This window comes from Nannobrachium achirus (assembly GCF_963921795.1).
Source record: "Nannobrachium achirus genome assembly, chromosome: 17".
Taxonomy (NCBI): domain Eukaryota; kingdom Metazoa; phylum Chordata; class Actinopteri; order Myctophiformes; family Myctophidae; genus Nannobrachium; species Nannobrachium achirus.
In genome coordinates this window covers 37,853,636-37,871,794 of record NC_137824.1, presented here as the reverse complement: position 1 = coordinate 37,871,794, position 18,159 = coordinate 37,853,636, and the positions used below count along the sequence as shown (strand labels likewise).

Here is an 18,159-nt window from a genome sequence, read left to right as displayed (position 1 = left end):
AAATCCTTCAAAGGTTTTTGAAAAACGCACGTTTCTATGTCAGTGGTTCGCCATAGCTTCAAGCTTGCATCTAAAATCTACATGCAGATATACAAGCTCACAGCATGGCTATTTGTCAATAGTTAAAGCATAAAATAATGGTTTAAAGGTGATACACCATGCATTTAAAAAGTATTTATGTCATATTGTTTATGTCCCAAAAACATTTTTCAAAAGGTTTGAGGCTAAATTACCACTCCTGAATAGAGAGCCTCTCTCATTTTTGAATGGCTCTCAGAGTATTTTCAGCTGCAGTACTACCTTTGGCCTGAACTGCCCAAAAATCTTTTTGAAAAAAACATTTTTTTTTTTGAAAAAAAACATTTTTTTGAAAAAATATATATTTTTTTTATTTCTTCAAAAACGGCCGTCGCTGACGGCAGCAAATCTGGACAGCCTGTTTTGAGAACCCGTGGGATGCTTTTAACCTCCGCCTTCCCAAAACCAGAGAAAGACACAACAGTCAGAAATGGGACTTTGTGAGGATAGAAGGTGCTAGTGAGACCCCAAAAAAGCTTTTAAAATAGGAAAAGTGAAATTTCATGGTTTATCACCTTTAAGTGGTTAAAATCTAACGTGACACAGATGCGTTCCAGGTCTTAACAAAGAAGTGAGCGGTAAGGAGCTTAGTATAGCGAGGTAGAGGAGGTGAGGAAGGCCGGCGCTCACAGGTACAGACCTGCCAACCCTGGGAATTCTTTTTGAGTACTCATGCGCGGGCACGAAGGCGCCCGCAGCGCCCGCGGTGCAAATTTTGAGGTTTTCCCGCACAAAACAGCGTATATTTTGGGGGGTCCCACGCGCCTTTTTGGGTGGGACCTTTACAGTTATGTTAACGAATTTTCACACCAGAAAGGTAGCACATTGCATGTCTTGACTTACACTAATAATGGAGGCAAATAAAAATGCCATTTGGTCCTGAGAAAAAGTAGGCTAGTATTACCAGGCAATACAGTAATGTTGCATTTGCAATATTGTTGACACATTTTTAATAAAATATACTAACTCTGCACTTGCTCAGAGTTAGTTAACAATAGACTAGCAAAACAGTCTATCACCAGTGACTTTATGAATGAACATACATCAATATAATCATGTTATTCAAATTGCAAATAGCTTTTCATGTGTCTTTGTTAATTGAGCAGCCTAATAGCCTACATTGAGGTACACGGACCAGTAAATGACGTTGAAGAAGAGGAAGGTGAAGGGGAATAGTGCGCGGGCGTACAGGTCAACGCGCTTGGCGGCGGAGGGGATGACCGGTTTGGGAGGAGGCGGCTTCTTCTGCTTGCCCTGGGACTTGCCGTGACCGGGACCGGTGTCGATGGCCTTGCCGTAGCAGTTAAAGTTTGACAGCTCAAAGTCCCGCGGCAGAGAACCCACGATGCTGAAGTCGTTGGTGCGAAGGTCCGACTTGGACGTGCAGACCTTTTTACAGCGGGTCTCCCCAACCTGCAAGGGGCAGAGAGAGGTAGGCCTAGTCAGTGGTGGAAAGTAACTAAGTACATTTACTTAAGTACTGTACCTTTTTTTTTAAGATTCGTTTTTGGGCTTTTATGCCTTTATTGATAGGACAGTAGACTGACAGGAAATGGAGGGAGACGGGGAGTGACATACGGCAAAGGTATTATTACAAAACATAAATTACCCACTTCAGCCCTACATTTCGGCCATTTGAAAATAGCGATCTACAAGCTCACAATGTGTTGCGATGCGACGCATTGTGAGCTTGTAGATCTGCTATTTTCAAACGGGACGTTCTGCATAATGAGCACTTTCTACTTTTGATCCTTCAAGTCCATTTTGTTCTTTAACCTAAGAAAATCTCGAATTACAGACTTTTATGTATAATAAAAAAAAGCACTGTTTTATATCAGACAGCCCAGATGAGTAGAAGCAAACACCCTACTTCACATGTGCAGGCTGTAGCTTTAGATCTGACATATTCCTCCTCCCAGCAAATGGAGGCTACAGTATCATACATGGCAACAGAGCCAACAGACACACATTCCTCTCTCTCTCTCTCTCTCTCTCTCTCTCTCTCTCTCTCTCTCTCTCTCTCTCTCTCTCTCTCTCTCCTTCTCTCACAACAGATGGCTGAGATCAGCGTTTCTGACCAGGAGCCAGAGAGCGGGGCATCAAGTCCACAGAAAGGCTCTGTTTCTCCCACACTGTCTCCCTCTCCGTTTTCCCAATGTACCACAGAGTACTGATATGCAGGGTACTGATATATGACGGTACTGACATGACTGTACTGACTAGTAGCTTTAAGTAGCCAGCTGTGAGGGGTCAAACTGAGGTTTTTTAATGATTCTGAATCCATTGCAAGCATTTGTTTTGAACGAAAAACATTACTTCGGCTTAAAACGTCACCACAAAACTATGGTTTAGTGACGAGTCATCACTTTTCAGTTTTGTGGGAGCCGTTTTTAGCGCAAGGAATGGAGTTCGTGCAAAACTAATTTCTTGCTAAGGAATGTATTCCCAGATTTGACATTATTCTGATAATATTCCCTGACTATCCAGTAAAGTAGGGTGATGATACTGTATGCATTGTACAGTGAGTTGTACTGATATGCTGGGTATACAGTACATACGTGCAGCGTGCTGACGTGCACCGTGTTGACGTGCATGGTGCTGCTGACGGCGTGCAGCGGCGTCCCCTGCGTGCCGTTGACCGTGTTGCTCTTCGGGCCACCCGGCGTCTTCCCCTCGGCCTTGTCCTTGGCCGCCATCTTGGCCTTCTCGGCCTCGATGCGCTTGGGGCTGTTGAGCATCACCTGCACCACGGCGTACTCCACCAGCGAGGCGAAGCCGAACAGCAGGCAGGCGATCAGCCAGATGTCGATGGCCTTCACGTAGGACACCTTGGGCAGCTCCGAGGCCAGCGACGTGCACTCGGAGGACAGGGACAACACCGACAGGATGCCTGGAACACACAGGAGGGAGAGAGAAGGAGTCACCTATAAGTTGTCACTCACCGGTCGGCAGAGACGAGAGAACGGTGTACTTGGACGTATCAAAAGTAGAAAGTACTTGTCCATTGCACTGTTTTACAAACCATTATAATGTTCTTATATTGATCATAATACCCAATTACTGAACGTCAAGTCTCCAGATTTTCTTCAGAATATGTTTGGCACTGATTTACCACGACACTATGGCACATTATGAGTCCACTAGTACTAGTGGTTCTCAAACGTTTTATTAGCAAGGGCCACCATAACTCAAATGGAACCAAATGGACCCATAATTTGTACACTCTTGGTTCCATTTGTACACTCTCAGAGTTACAGACCTGAGTTACAGACCTGTTATGAACATTCAGGGCTAGGTCATTATGTGTTTCTGGTAATATCATTGTCCACTCAGTTATTATGTCCGTGGCAAAAAAATAAAATAAAAATTATTAAAATTACATAGGCTAACTACATACGATAACATCAAGCAGTTTAGTGTCACGTACAGCTAGGAACATTATCTGTTGTCTGTTTAAGAAAGTGTCTACAGAGCACGCAGGATAATAAGGAAAGTATGCCCATGTTCCATTCGAAGGAATACAACAGGCCTTTTCACGAAATGTATCTGTGATGTTCTGCAGGGCTGTAAATGAGCTGCTTTATTCAGAGCTTATTGAAGGGCAGGTTTAATTATAAACACAGTCTGTTTTTCTCTTTCCGGGACATTGAAGCCCCTCTATTTTTGCATAACAAAGGCAGCGGAGGCAGAACAGAGCGCTTCGCCACCCCGGTTCTGTGATGACTATGAAAGATCCAGTTCATTCCCCCTCCATCCGCCACTCCAACCCAAACTCATGGTGATGTATAATAATAATCTGTGAAGTACTGTTTATTGTCCTGTCATTGTCTTATGTATTGTAATTTGTTTATTGCCCTAACTAATTCCTATACAGAATGTCCTACTGTACATATAGGGAGGGGACGATATGAACATTTCATATCACGATTATTGTGACAAAAGAAATCGCGATTTACGATTTGGCTAAGACATTTGATAGAGAGTAAAAAAAAAAAGACGTACGTATATTATAAGTACCTTTTACCAATTATAGAGGGTTTAAGTGGTACCGGATATGGAGCTCAGCAAATAAAAGGTGAATTGATCCCAGTGCATGATGGAGGACGATAAATTAAATCTCCGCAATATGATTATCTTGAGTGTTTTTATCACGATAAACGATAATATCGCTTATCGTCCCATCACTACCTACATACTGGCAATAAAGTGAGTTCTGAGTTTACACTGTAAATAAGTACATTTTTTGTACAGTACATGCATCTGATTCTGACAATAAAGGTGTTACTGATTCTTGGGTACACATAAATTCCTACAACTACCAATATGCACATGCATACACAGCTACACACTTACTGTATATCCTTGTGGGGACCTCGAAAGCAATTATCTGTTAGAAATGCAATTTTAACTTTTACTTGTTTGTGTCCCATCACCAACTCTAACATTAACCGCAGTCCTAACCCTAACCCCTAAATGCCTGATCCTAACCCTGGCCCCAACCACAATCTTGGTTGGGGCCAATATTTCTTAGCCACGAAAATTACCCATTCCCTCAAGGTGGCCTGTAAAATGTCCCGACAAGGACAATTTTGAAACTTACTGCTGTCCTTGTGTGGATTTGTGGTCCCAGCATGGATAGTAAAAGTAAAACAAATAAACACGCACACGCACGCACACACGCACGCACGCACGCACGCACGCACGCACGCACGCACGCACGCACGCACGCACACACACACACACGCACACACACACACACACACACACACACACACACATAACACACACACACACACACACACACACACACACACACACACACACACACACACTAAGCAGCATGACACACAGTGGGAGATGACTGACCTGGAATGATTCCACGGTGAGAAGGGAGAACGGCGCTCTCAGGACCAGATGGAGGGATGGTGATGATGATGATGATGATGATGAAGAAGAGAGGGGGAGATGAACAACTGGAGGAGTGGATTGAAGGAGGGGGGGGTGGTGAGTTGAGAGGTGGATGAGCGGAATGAGACAACAGTGGATGAATCTTATCTGTTAAAGATTCCAGAGGGTGTTTGTGGCAGCAACACGCCATGATGGTGTTAAAAGATGTGGTTAGTAGTTCAACTGGTCTGGACAAGGGTATTATTCCCGGAACAGAAAGATCCCATGATTGGCCGCTCGTTTCCCCCCCGCGAGGTACCAAAAAGAATATTTCTCCATTGGACCCCAGTCATTTCCCCCTTTGATTTTCTAACCTTAATAAACATCGTCATAAATACTTTATGGTTCCTGTCGCTAAAAAACTGCCTTTCAATCACCATTATATGCGTTTTGTGCAATATGGTCCCATTTATGTTAAAATTGATGATAAAGTTGCGGGGGCCGTGGACAACTAAACTGATACCAGTCGGCTGTGTTCTTCTTCGTGTGCTTTATTTCGGGAGGCTCAACACCACATTCTCCCATGTATCCCTGCGGTTCCACGTGACCGTTGGCAGCCAATTGCATTCCTTATGATTCATTGGGTTAAAACAATGATGGCGACACCCATACAAGGGACAAAAAAGCGTCATTTTTGTCTGGACTGGGACATATCCCTACAGTTAGAGCAGTGGTTCTCAACCTTTTCAGGCCACGAACCCTAAAATAATCATATTTTAAGAGCCCCCCCCCCCCCCCCCCCCCCACACACACACACACACACACACACACACACACACACCCTGACAAGCACTAAGGGTTGAGGCATTATATTTTGTATAACACGGTTCTATTGTGAAAAGATCTACATGCTCACAACACCTCGCAAACGCGAGGCGTTGTGAGCATGTAGATTGGCTATTTTCACAATTTCTGACTGTAATATTAAAACGTCCTTTTGTGCAGATACCCTCATATACACTTAAACTTTATGTTGGTTTGTTTACTGTTGAGTGAGAAAACAAGGTTGCACATTAAGTTAATCATCTGGGGACCCCCCAAAATAATTTGGGGACCCCCTTGGGGGTCCCGACCCACAGTTTGAGAACCACTGAGTTAGAGGATGTAGAGGAACCACTGGGATGTTTTCCTAAAAATCAGTTCAACAGCATAAATACAGATGGATGAGTAATTGGGTGTTTCCCGTTCAGGAGAAACGAGAAATGCCTTTTAAATGTCAAAGCTCGGCTTTGGCCTGCCTGCTGTGAATGGCGTTCAGTTGGAGAGTTCTATTTTAAAACGTTTTATAAAATCTGACATTTCCAACATTGAGAAAGTGATTATCCGGTTGTTGTGTGAGAGAACGCGATTATATAATATTTCAGGAACTGCCCACAATCTAGTCTAGCATCCAGAGTGTGAACTAACAGAGTGGAGACTCTGTCTGAGGTTGAATCGTGTCTCTATCATCGCATTTCACCTCCCTTTCAGCCCAAACCTCCAACGCTTCCGTCGGTCTTCCACTTTGGACGAGACAGGACTCAGTTCTCTCTATTCTACACGTCTGTCTGTCGGTTACTATATTGTGGAGCAGTGCTTCTCAAACTATTTCATGTCAAGGACCCCCAAATTGACAATCAATAGCGTACGGACCCCCATTTGAAAAGATATGCCAGGGACCCCCATATATGAGATGATTTTTACGGCTCTGGCAGTGATTCCCAACCATTTTCATTTCCCCCAGTTTGACATGCATTTTAGGCTATACGGACCCCCATTTAATGGCATTTCTATCTCTGGAACCCCAATTTTATATTGTAAAATCTATGTTAACCAAATTGACTGTCCATTTGGTTCCATTTGTACACTCTCTGAGTTACATACCCATAATGGTCCATTTGGTTCCTAACTATTATTTAGCTGGGGACCCCCTGGAGCTCCCTCAAGGACCCCTGGGCGTCCCCGGACTTTGAGAACGAATGTTGTGGAGTATCACTCTGGGCCCGAACCTCTAAACTCGCCCACCAGGGGGAGCGGAGGCTTGGGGCGAGACATCAGCACCATGGACAGCTCCTAGCCCTAGGTCAGCTGATTGAATTGCTATAAATTGCATAGCGCAGAGGTCTTCAACAGGGGGTCCGGGACCCCTAGGGGGTCCTCAGAGTTACTACAGGGGGTCCAAACTTTTTTTCTCCTTTTTTATATTAACCACTTGAACCCCTAACGTCCATATTCCGTGAACTTTAGCCTAAAATAGCTGATCTACAAGCTCACAACGCCTCTGCTGCGAGGTGTTGTGAGCTTGTACAGTAGATAAATTGTAGATAAGTTGAAGTTTATTAACTATTGACCGTTCAAGTGGTTAAATATCTGAAAACACACATTAACATGAATCCAAAATAAACTGTTGATCGTGCTGTCAAACAATGAAACTATATCTATGAACAGATTGTGGGGGTCCCTGCTTCATTTCCCTCTCAGCTAAGGCGTCCTTGGCCTGAAAACGTTGAAGACCCCTGGCATAGCGTTACACTTGTTAAATCAGTAGGAGGGAAGAGAGCCGATTAGACCACCTACTGCACAAACGGGCTTTATAAACCGACTGTATCAGAACTCGCTCTCTCCTCGGGGGCATTGAAATGCCAGGTTGAGACTAAAAATGTCTCTCGTTTGCAGAGACAGCCGCAGGCTCTCTCCTGTGTTCTGACATATACTCCGTGTTTTTTTACCATGTAGGCACTAGGCAATATACTGTAGCTTGAGAGTGCAACTGGAAATACCCTGATCCGGGAACAAGTTGTGTTACAAGTTGTGTTAAAACCTCAACTTCCCCTGCCCACCTTTGTTAAACTTTCCCCTTTAACGAAGGCAACTGTTGTGACTTGCACCTTAAACATGACTCAGTGTGCCTGTCTGACAGTTTGTGATCTACAGTGATATAAAGAGATACTCTGTAATCTAAAACAGTATAGAATGATGGTCTGTAATATACAGTGGTATAGAAATGATAATCTATAGTCTGCAGAATGATAGTCTGTAATCCATAATAGTCTGTAATCTAAAACTGTTTAGAAAGATGGTCTGTAATCTAAAGCAGTTCTTCTCAACCTTTTCAGGCTGTGACCCTCAAAATAACCATATTTTAACTGGGGACCCTCCACCCTGACGAGAGAGTTGAGGCATTACATTTTGTACAACACGGTTCTATTGTGAAAAAGCAGATCTAAACGCCTCGCAAAACACGAGGCGTTGTGAGATCTGCTATTTTCTCAGTTTCTCCCTTTAATATTTGACAATTTGGCCGATGTTAAATTGTCATTTTAGAGGTATTAAAAAGTCCTTAAATTGTCTCTTTAGAAAATGTACAGATACCCTCTATACACTTTATGTTGTTTCGTTTATTGTTGAGTGAGATAACAATGTTGCACATTAAGTTAATCATCATGGGGACCTCCCAAAATAATTTGGGGACCCCCCTGGGGGTCCCGACCCACAGTTTGAGAACCACTGATCTAAAGCTGTATAGAATGATATAGCACAGGTGAAACAACATCAGACATGGATGGCACCACGCTCGACAGCTCGTGTGTCCCCCATGTTGTCATAGTGATGGACGATGTCACTGCGGTGGTGATTGGGTCCATGATGCCAGTGACCCTTGGAGAAATACAAGTCTTGTGAAACGATGTCTATGTTTGCTACAACAAAGACCTCTGTCTCTGCGTAACTGTGAGGTCCACTCCCACACATATCCCTCTAAACATCCAATCAGGTCTCTAAGGAAGTGCTCAGCTAAATTCCACTGAATTCATGTTGAACTTTTGGTCACCATGAGAAGTAAAACATTTATAAATAATAAGGTTTGGTGTTTTCTCAAAGGGAATTTCTACCAAAAGCTACCAGTGCAAACAGCGTACAAGCAGGAGCCAATTCCACCTCAGGCCCCGAGGTTTGATAGATGTCAGTGGAATTTGAAGGGATGGATTACGCAAGGAGAATCAATGAGATTCAGGACCAAAGGATGCCTGACTCAATTCATAACCTCTCGGGCTGTCAAATAAAGAATTGAACCTCGAATCAGCGTCGAGGGGAGGAAATGCGCAATCGATTATAAAAAAATATATTTGGTTAGTGGGTGTGGATACCGCTCAATGTTTTGTCACATCAATTCAACCAAAGCAGTACGCACAGACAGTTTTTGATGCACTGCTGCGCAGACTATGTTTGAGACTGTTGCATGACACATACAGTGAGCCACAAAGAGTCCAGCTCCAGTTTGCCTCCAAATGCAACGACTCTGCCAGATGGAATTGCCGGACCGAAGAAGTGACCTACATTATCCTCTCCTTCTTTACATATTCCTGATTTTTTGGAGATTAATTCAATCAGGGAATTGGAGGCACCTGGCTGGTCCCCGTCCCTATGTTAAGCCATCTGCTGTACTAGTCTAAAGCCAAGCAGAACTAAAGGCTCATTTCAAAGGTATGTTTTTGAACACATGCTTCCAATACTAGTTTTCAGAGCTACAGTACAATAGATGACAGCTTAGAGTTGCCGTCTTGTGCCGCAGCAACATAAAAATGTTTAAATTTATATTGAAGCAAAATATAAATAAAAGCCTTTCAAACTAACTTAGTAAAGTTACTTTTATAATGCATTAACTAGTAAAGTAACAAAATGACATTTTGAGAGCAGAAACTAATTACTAGTTAAATTAACACCGGTGAGGATCAATTAGATGAAGATAAGGTTGAAAATGGGTGAAGTGGTCCTTTATTTCTGTGTGCTTCTATTATTTGTCATGGTCCCAGTGTCCCAGTGTATAGACTATAGAGGGTATATGCACATTTCTAAAGTCACAATTTAAGGACTTTTTAATACCTCTAAAATGACAAATCAAACATCGGCCAATTTGTCTCAATTTTAGAAAAAACAGCCGTCGATCTACATGCTCATAACGCCTCGTGTTGCGAGGCGTTATGAGCATGTATGTAGATCTGCTATTTTCACAATAGAACCATGTTATACTAAATGTAATGCCTCAACTCTTAGTGCTCGTCAGGGTGTGGGGGGTCCCCAGTTAAAATATGATTATTTTTGGGGTTACGGCCTGAAAAGGTTGAGAACCACTGCTCACCCTTGTTACAGTAAACAGGACATCGGGACATACATCTTAAGAACCAAACCAGAACCAAACAGATCAGATCCTTACCCAGTGGTACCCGTGCAGCGCTGGCATCAGGGTTGATCCAGAAGGAGAGCCAGGACAGAACCACGATGAGGAGGGTGGGCGCGTACACACCCATCATGTAGAAGCCCACCTGTCTCCTCAGGGTGAAGATCACCTCCACACAGGTGTAATAACCTGCAAACACAGAACAGGTGTAGTCAAACACAGGACAGTGGTTTTCAACCCTTTTCATTCCATTCCATTATTTATTCAGCATTTGAGCCACAGGGGTAGAGAAAACGTTGTTAGAATACAGAGGGTTCCCGATCCCGGGCTCTCCCAGAGTTAGTGTTGAAGTGTCCTTGAGCAAGACTCTGAACCCCTAGTTGCTCCGAGTGAGCAGGTTGGTGCCTTGCATGGTTTCCTCTGCCATGTGTGTGTGAATGGGTGAATGTAATGCATAATATCTGTAAAGTACCTTCGATAAAGGCGCTATATAAATGCAGTTAATGCACTATTTACCATTTTGTTGAGATTCAGCCTCTCAGACCCAAAACGTATGATAGTTTGTTATCGCTTGATAGGATTTTGTCCACAATTACATGCTGTATAGATGTGGTACCATAGGTACCTGTCAATCAAAATAACAATTCTTCTACATCTACTGTAATTGTGTAAACTTCTAGTAAATTAAGTAATACAACTGTTTAACAATAATTTAACAATAATTTTACTACTTTTACGTTCTCAAGAGTTAAAGATCTATAAGAGTCCATTTGGTTACCAACCCTCCCATCGTTTAGCTGGTGGCCACCTGGAACCCCCTCAAGGACCACCGGCGGTCCCCGGAGGACTGGTTGAAAACCACTGAGGTAGGAGACACACGCACACGCACACACAGAGGGTAAGTGCCCGTGAACTGAAGGCCAGCGCTCCATTAGCAAGTAGTTGGACAAATAGTGGCAGGAAAAGTACACAATACGAGGTGTGCATGGTCGTTGTCCTCGGCGCTGGTGCGTTTGGAGGGTCCTATGGGAGCTAATGTTTAACCAGCCCAAGGTGGCTGTGGCTGAACTGGGTGCAGCGTTATAAGGGATGTCTGTGTGGCAGAGCAGCCTCCAATCAGCCATCTCACAAAGGTGATCTTTGTGTCGGGATGGGTTTCTATGGCAACCTGTTAAAAGGCTGCCTCCATGCCAGCTGTGCCCCACCAACCATCACACACATACACACTCACACTCACACACGCACATGCACACACGCACACACACACATACACAGGTGCACGCGCGCACACACACACATTCCTAGAGACGGGCACACTGAGACCACAAACTCAGGTAATTTAGGTACAACAGGTACCGAAACTAGGGCTACAATTGTCGATTATTTTCTTAGTGGTTTTTCTATCGATTGCCTTTTCTATTTGTTTTAGTTTTTATGTCGAGGGATTGAGATGCAGAAATTCTAATAGATTCTTATTGACTACATCGTTGGTAAAAATGCTTTTTTCTTTTTAAAGATATTTTGGTTTTTTCTTTGCCTTTATTGATAGTACAGTAGGTAGGCATGACATGCAGCAAAGGCCGTCAGGACCGGGACTCGAACATGCAACGCATCAGAGACCGCCTGGACTGCTAGGCCACCAGGCGCCCCATTTGTAAAATGTCTAACTTTGATACAATACCTTGAAAAAAGATAAATAATCTGAGAGGGAGATAGTGTGTTAAGGTATTTGCTTTTGTAGATCTTTTAGCTTGTTAGCGATATCAACTTATGTTTACTGTAGGTCTGCATAGTGGAAGGTAAAGTAAGAATTCCATTATGTAGGACAGTACGGACGTTTTTTCTCTGTCCCTCACCTGTTCCAGAGTAGAATTTGGTGCAATTCCCATAATCAATGTCCTCCTGTTTGATGTCAAACTGGGGCAGAGCGATCTGTTCCATTTGCACCGGGTCTCCAGTCTGCCACATGAACTGAAGGTCGTCCGTGGTGTATCCAACTGACACACACACACACACACACACACACACACACACACACACACACACACACACACACACACACACACACACACACACACACACACACACAAAAACAGACTGTAAGCTGTATTTCTTGCTTATTAATATGTGGGCCATGCTGTGACTGAATGTGTTTACTGATGACACTCACAGCTCTCCAACTGCATCTTACAGCGCTGCGTATCCATGGGGAACAGAGTGAGGTCCAGAGGACAGGACAGAGTGACGGACAACCTGGAGAGAGACCAGATAAGACCAGAGTATGTGCATGAATGGTAATGGCTACAGAAGGCGAACACACACCGGACGCGGAAGGCGGTGCGTCAGAACATACGCCCCCATTATTTTCAATGAGCTAACCCACACCGGAGGCGGCGTCAGACGCACGCAGGCGTTCGTCTGCCGCCTCGCCGATACGCAGCTGTTCTATTTTTCCAGCGTTGCCGCGCGGAGAAAATGTTCTCCCCACCGGGGGGAAATGGATGCGCCGCGCCGCATCCAGTTGGCGTTGCTGCGCGGAACTTCACGCGCGTCAATACTGCGACGCTGCGCAGCCGCCCGCGTCCGGTGTGTGTTCCCCTAGAGAAAGCTAAAAAACTTTGAAAAGAACAACAAAAATGAAATGCTGTCTTCAATCCGAGCCGGAATGACTCACAGTACCTATAATGAGTTCCATAGTTTTTTTCCCCCCACGCACAAAACTCTCTTCCTAGTTATATTTTCAGCATTTCCCACACAGGGAGCACTGTGCACCTACATGCAACAAAATATATATATATATATCCTACTCTCTGCTGTCAGAGTCAGACATTCATTCTTCATGCTGGGCTTTTATTGTAGATGAGTGAAGTTATTACAAACCCAGTCACATATTTGAGGACGTTTCTAAGCTGAAAAATATTAAAGGAGTATTTCACCCCCAAAATGTAATGTAGTGTTTTTGCTCACCTGGCCCTAAAAAACCTTAATAATTATTATTGTTTAATACGTCCCCAAACGTCTTTAGGCAAGCAAAGTGTTCTTAATAATGCTGGGTAACAGTCTCCCTATAATGATATGTCTCCTATTACATAGCAGGTACGTGCAGAGGGGGGGGGGGGGGGGGGGGATTTGGGTGCCTCAAAGTGCCCTTTTGCCAAAAAATATAATAAACAAATACCTTACAACTACAAACATTTCTCTTTGTAGCCTATTGGCTATCATTCCCAGTCTTGGAATATAGGCTACTAAGAGAAATGTTTTCATTTTGACGTGGTAATGACAACGTATTGCTTATTTTACTGTCCAATGACATGGGCCAAGTTTTTGTGAGACAGCTAGCACCATTAGCATAAGACATCCAATGTACTCCATTTCTGGTGTGAAATGGCACAACGTACCACCCACAAAAAGACCACCCCAAAAATCGGCGCGCACACTTATGTGCCCTTTTCTGGGGTTTGAGCACCTGTCAGTGCTCCCTGCACGGCCCTGGCACAGGGATCACTGCAATCTTTAGCATAGTGCACACCAGCAGCTTCCTGTTGCGTAAGGGATGAACAGCAGCTGGTACATGCTGTTATTAATATGATCTATTATATTGCAGTGGGCAGGGGCGTCACAAGGGGGGGGGGGGGGGAGTGGGACTGAGTTACTAGGGCCCAAGGTGGAGGGGCCTTAATTATTTTATACTTTAGCTATTGATATGAATAGCAGATATTAAGCTCACAGCACGGCACCCTGCTATTTTTGAAAAATGCGTGAAAATGTGTGCACAACTTTGAATATAATATTTTTTAAGCGAACATTTGTAACTCAAATTTTGCTTCTGGGGGGTGCCTGGAACTAGATATTTTGAGATGGGGGTCCATGGCCAAATACATATAATTTTGGGGGTCCTTCACATGAAAAAGTTTGAGCATCACTGACATAGAAACATAGGTTTTTCAAAAAATTCAAATACTTTTCAATTTTTTTCAAAGAATAGCAGATCTAGCTCGAAGCGTGGCACTTAGCTTGTATATCTGCTATTTTTCAATAGTTAAAGCACAAAATAATGCATAATAATGCGTTCCCAGTCTAAACGAAGAACATTCATGGGGGGCCCGCAGTGAATCCTTGTACCCAGGGCCCTGAATTCGGTGCGGCACCCCTGCAGCTGGTACATGCTGTTATTAATATTATCTATTATATTGCAGTGGGTTTTGCATTGTTTTCAGTGTCTGCTGGCTTCCTGTTTACCAGCGGAGACAAAACAGCAACAACATTGGCAGGGAATCCAATTTTCAAATCTGCTTTTCGTTTCAAATCCGCTCATAGCTACAGCAGAGCAATCTGGATAATGACACGGCTTCCAGTCCTCGCCCAGTGTTGATTTCGTCGACTAAAACTATGACGAAAAATGTTTGTCGTCTATGTTTTTTTCACTGAAGAAAACGAAATAAAAACTAAACAAAAACTAAACTGTGGTGACTAAGACTAAGACTAAATATATTGACAATTTCGTCAACAAAATAAAAACCCTCCCTAGACTAAAATGTTAGGGAGGGACTAGTGTAGAAGAGAGTAATTTTATGTTTGGTTGCTCTCAGGTGTTGCGTGCTGAAAATAGCTGATCTACAAGCTCACAACGCGTCGCAGCACAACCAAGTGTAAAATCAGTCATTACGATGCCATCAAAATACATTTTAGTCGTCTAAATCAACTGTAGATTTAGTCGCCTAAAATCTTATGATATTTAGTCGACTAAAATTAGACTAAAACTAATACTTTTCGAGGACTTCCGGGAAAGTAACTGAACAGGATGGCAGCATAAAAGAGAAGCTCCCGAGTCAATGTTAGATTAACCCTCGAAGATACAAATGTACTAAAGATTCAAAGTTGTAAGAACAAGAGATGAGTGGGGGAATACAAACGAGGAGTCAAAAGTTTAAAATGCATTCGGAAAACCCAAATGAACGCGACGGAGAGAAGAATGGAGAACGTGGCGCGGCGGCGACCGAGGAAGATCAAAGCAAAGATTTGCTTAAGGAACTGAAGAATATAAGTAAGGAATTAAGAGAATTCAAGAAAGAAATGACGGATAATTTCGAGAAACTCAAACAGGAGTTCAAAGCAGATATGCGACAGGAGTTGGCAGGCTTCAAGGAGGAAATTAATCATAAACTCGAAGTGACTAACGCAGAGTTAAACAACCTAAAGAAAGACATGAGCAAGATGCAGGAACGCATGGCAGAAACAGAAGCATGGAACATGGAGGCCAAGGACGTGATTTTAATGCTTCTCAATCAACATGACAGAACGCAACAAAAGCTGATCGGAATCGAATCACAAAACAGAAGAAATAGCATTCGCATTTTTAATTGCGTTGAGGACGCCGAGAAGGACTCGCCAACGCTGACTGACTTTGTGGAGGAGTTGCTCAGACGAGAGCTTTCACTTCCAGAAGAAATAGAATTGGAGATACAACGTTGTCGCCGCGCCACGCCGAATAAACCCCCCGACGGCGCTAATCCGAGGTCCATAGTTGTTGACTTTCTACAGTTCGAAAGCAAAGAGTGCATCCTGAAGGAACTATGGAAGAAGGACATTAAGGTAGAGGGGAAACGGCTATTATTTGATCATGATTTTGCATGGGAGGTGCTACAGAAGCGTAAATTATACGCCGAAATTAAAAAGAAATTAAAACACGAAGGAATCGGTTTCTCAACGCCTTTCACAAAAATTAGAATACGCTGGGATGATGGACCAAAGGTATATGATAACCCACTGGAAGCAGCTCGAGACATGAGGAGGAGGGGTCTGGAGATTCACGTGAAGAAGCCAGAAGCAACGATGGAAGAGAGGATACGGGCGGCATCGCAGTGGCAACGTGTTGGGGACAAGGAGGCGATCTTGAGACGTGCGAGGGGGAAACTACAGGAGTTCCGAAGAGCTAAAGAAAGCTAAGGGGGAAAAGGTGGTGGGGGGTGTCTGCTGTGTCTTATTACAGACTAAAGTGAGAGATGCATTATAGCCAGCTATGATGTCCACTATTTTGAGTTTGAGAATGGAAACGGAGGGAGGGAGGGGTGACGGGAAAAAATGGGAGAATAAATAAAGTTGTGTGATGCTATGTTACCAAGGCCTTAAAGAACTACAGGAGGTAAAAATGACAGTGAAGATAATAATAATAAAGTAGCTCAATAGAATATAAAAGAAAAGATAGGGATAAGAAGGAATGTGCAGGAAACACACAACATGGGAAATATAATCTGAATGTTTTTTCTTGTTATTCATTTCTTTTCTTTTTTTCCTTTCTCTTTTGAACATGTAAGCTTAATTGTGACAGTTTCTTTTAATACTATATAGACTAGTCCTGGCTGTGTTTTTTACAAATAAGAAATGGGACACAGAGCATCCCCCACCAAATGAGAGATTCCTCGACTTAGAATGCAACTTGGAATGGCATGGGGAGCAAAATGTGAATACATGTTGGACATTTCTAGTAGGATGGGGAGCCCGGAGATCCTTTTCGGGCCTTCTACCACTAGAGAGGGGCCCTCCAGTCATTGGAGGATTTACACCCCTCTCCCACCAACAGGGACTTGAGGCAAGGAGAACGAGCCTCTATCTGGGGAGTCAATTTTTGTTTTTTGTTTATTGTGTGTGTGTGTGTGTGTGTGTGTGTATGTGTATGTGTGTTGTTGTTAAAAAAAATGTTAAAAATGTGTGATTTAAGTATTTGCAGTGCTCGGTGTAGGGGGGTAAAAATATTCAGAAAGAAGAATCTAAATGCAACCCAACGATGTGAAGGTTGATGAATGTAAAGAGGTTAAACAATTCAATCGAAAGGAGTAAGGTTATAACAGATAATAAAAAGGGAAAAATGTAAATGATATGGAGAAACTAACCCATAACTCGAAGAATGTGAGAAATGGACTGAAAATGGAAATCAAAAGGACTAAACGAACACCCATGAACCGTCTGGAATGTGATGCATAATAATGTTATATAGAACTCCTGCACTACAACTGTTTCTGTATTTGAAATCTGCTAATAAAAATTAAGTTAAAAAAAAAAAACTAATACTTTTCAGGTGACTAAATTATGACTAAAACTAAATTACATTTTATTCAAAAGACTATGACTAAAACTAAATCAAAATTTGCTGTCAAAAACAACACTGTCCTCGCCGAACCATGGAGACGTTACATCTCCGTCTTCGAACGGCAATCTCTATTTGTAAGGACATTACCTGCCAGTGCAAACCCTCTTATGGCAGGAAAATAGAATAGAATTATAGTATAGAATAGAATTGTCAGGTGTCTCTACAGTAATTGTCATCTTCTAACAGCGACGTATAAGGACATTGCCTTCCAATTCCAACCATACAGCAGCAAAATCACTGTGACAGTTCTGATAAGTGCAAACTGAGAGAAATGGTCAACGATGAGCCATGGAGCTCTGGAAAAAATCATTCGGGAGTCAGGAATAATCTGTCTCACCTAGGCTTGTCACAATACTGGATTTCTAACTTCGATACGATATTTTGAAAAAAATCCATACTCAATACCATTTTCGATACCACGCAACCATGGCGATTTTAGTGCAAAAATGTTTATTTTTATTTAAAGAAAAATACAGAACTTCTTGAGGTAGATGGTAGTGCACTTTTTAAAGGCCTGCCTTTGATGTTTTCACATTCTAAGTACAAATAGGCCTTTAAAATAACTAGGAATAAGACAAAGTAGGAAGGATACACATAAAAGTAATGTTGGTGTAAACCAACGAGAGAGGTAAAAACTGAATATCGATATTATCGATACCATGGAAAAGTCATATTGAAAATCGATACTATATTCAAAATCGATACTTTTCGACATTTTTTACAACACTAGTCTCACCTCATACTGACGAGGACGTCTCCGTTGCGGAAGATGAACAGCAGGATGTTCTCCTGCGTGACGTCGTGAAAGTTGGCGCTCTTCTCGTTGGCGAAG

At 42.9% G+C, this 18,159-nt stretch overlaps 1 protein-coding gene across 1 annotated transcript in view; it reads right to left on the bottom strand.

Moving 5' to 3' along the window:
• Positions 1 to 1,185: 1,185 nt before the first annotated feature.
• The window catches only part of glrbb (glycine receptor, beta b), a gene marked incomplete at its 3' end in the record, with an annotated part of 47,767 nt that continues 30,793 nt past the window's right edge, over positions 1,186 to 18,159 (bottom strand). Inside the window, exons 5-10 of the mRNA XM_080746712.1 lie at positions 18,064 to 18,159; positions 12,351 to 12,433; positions 12,037 to 12,177; positions 10,217 to 10,369; positions 2,637 to 2,968; positions 1,186 to 1,491 (exon numbers count right to left, since the gene is read on the bottom strand). The exon at positions 18,064 to 18,159 is cut by the window's right edge and continues 131 nt beyond it. Of these exons, the coding sequence (XP_080602838.1) occupies positions 1,186 to 1,491; positions 2,637 to 2,968; positions 10,217 to 10,369; positions 12,037 to 12,177; positions 12,351 to 12,433; positions 18,064 to 18,159 (1,111 nt within the window). The remainder of the gene's footprint in view (positions 1,492 to 2,636; positions 2,969 to 10,216; positions 10,370 to 12,036; positions 12,178 to 12,350; positions 12,434 to 18,063) is intronic.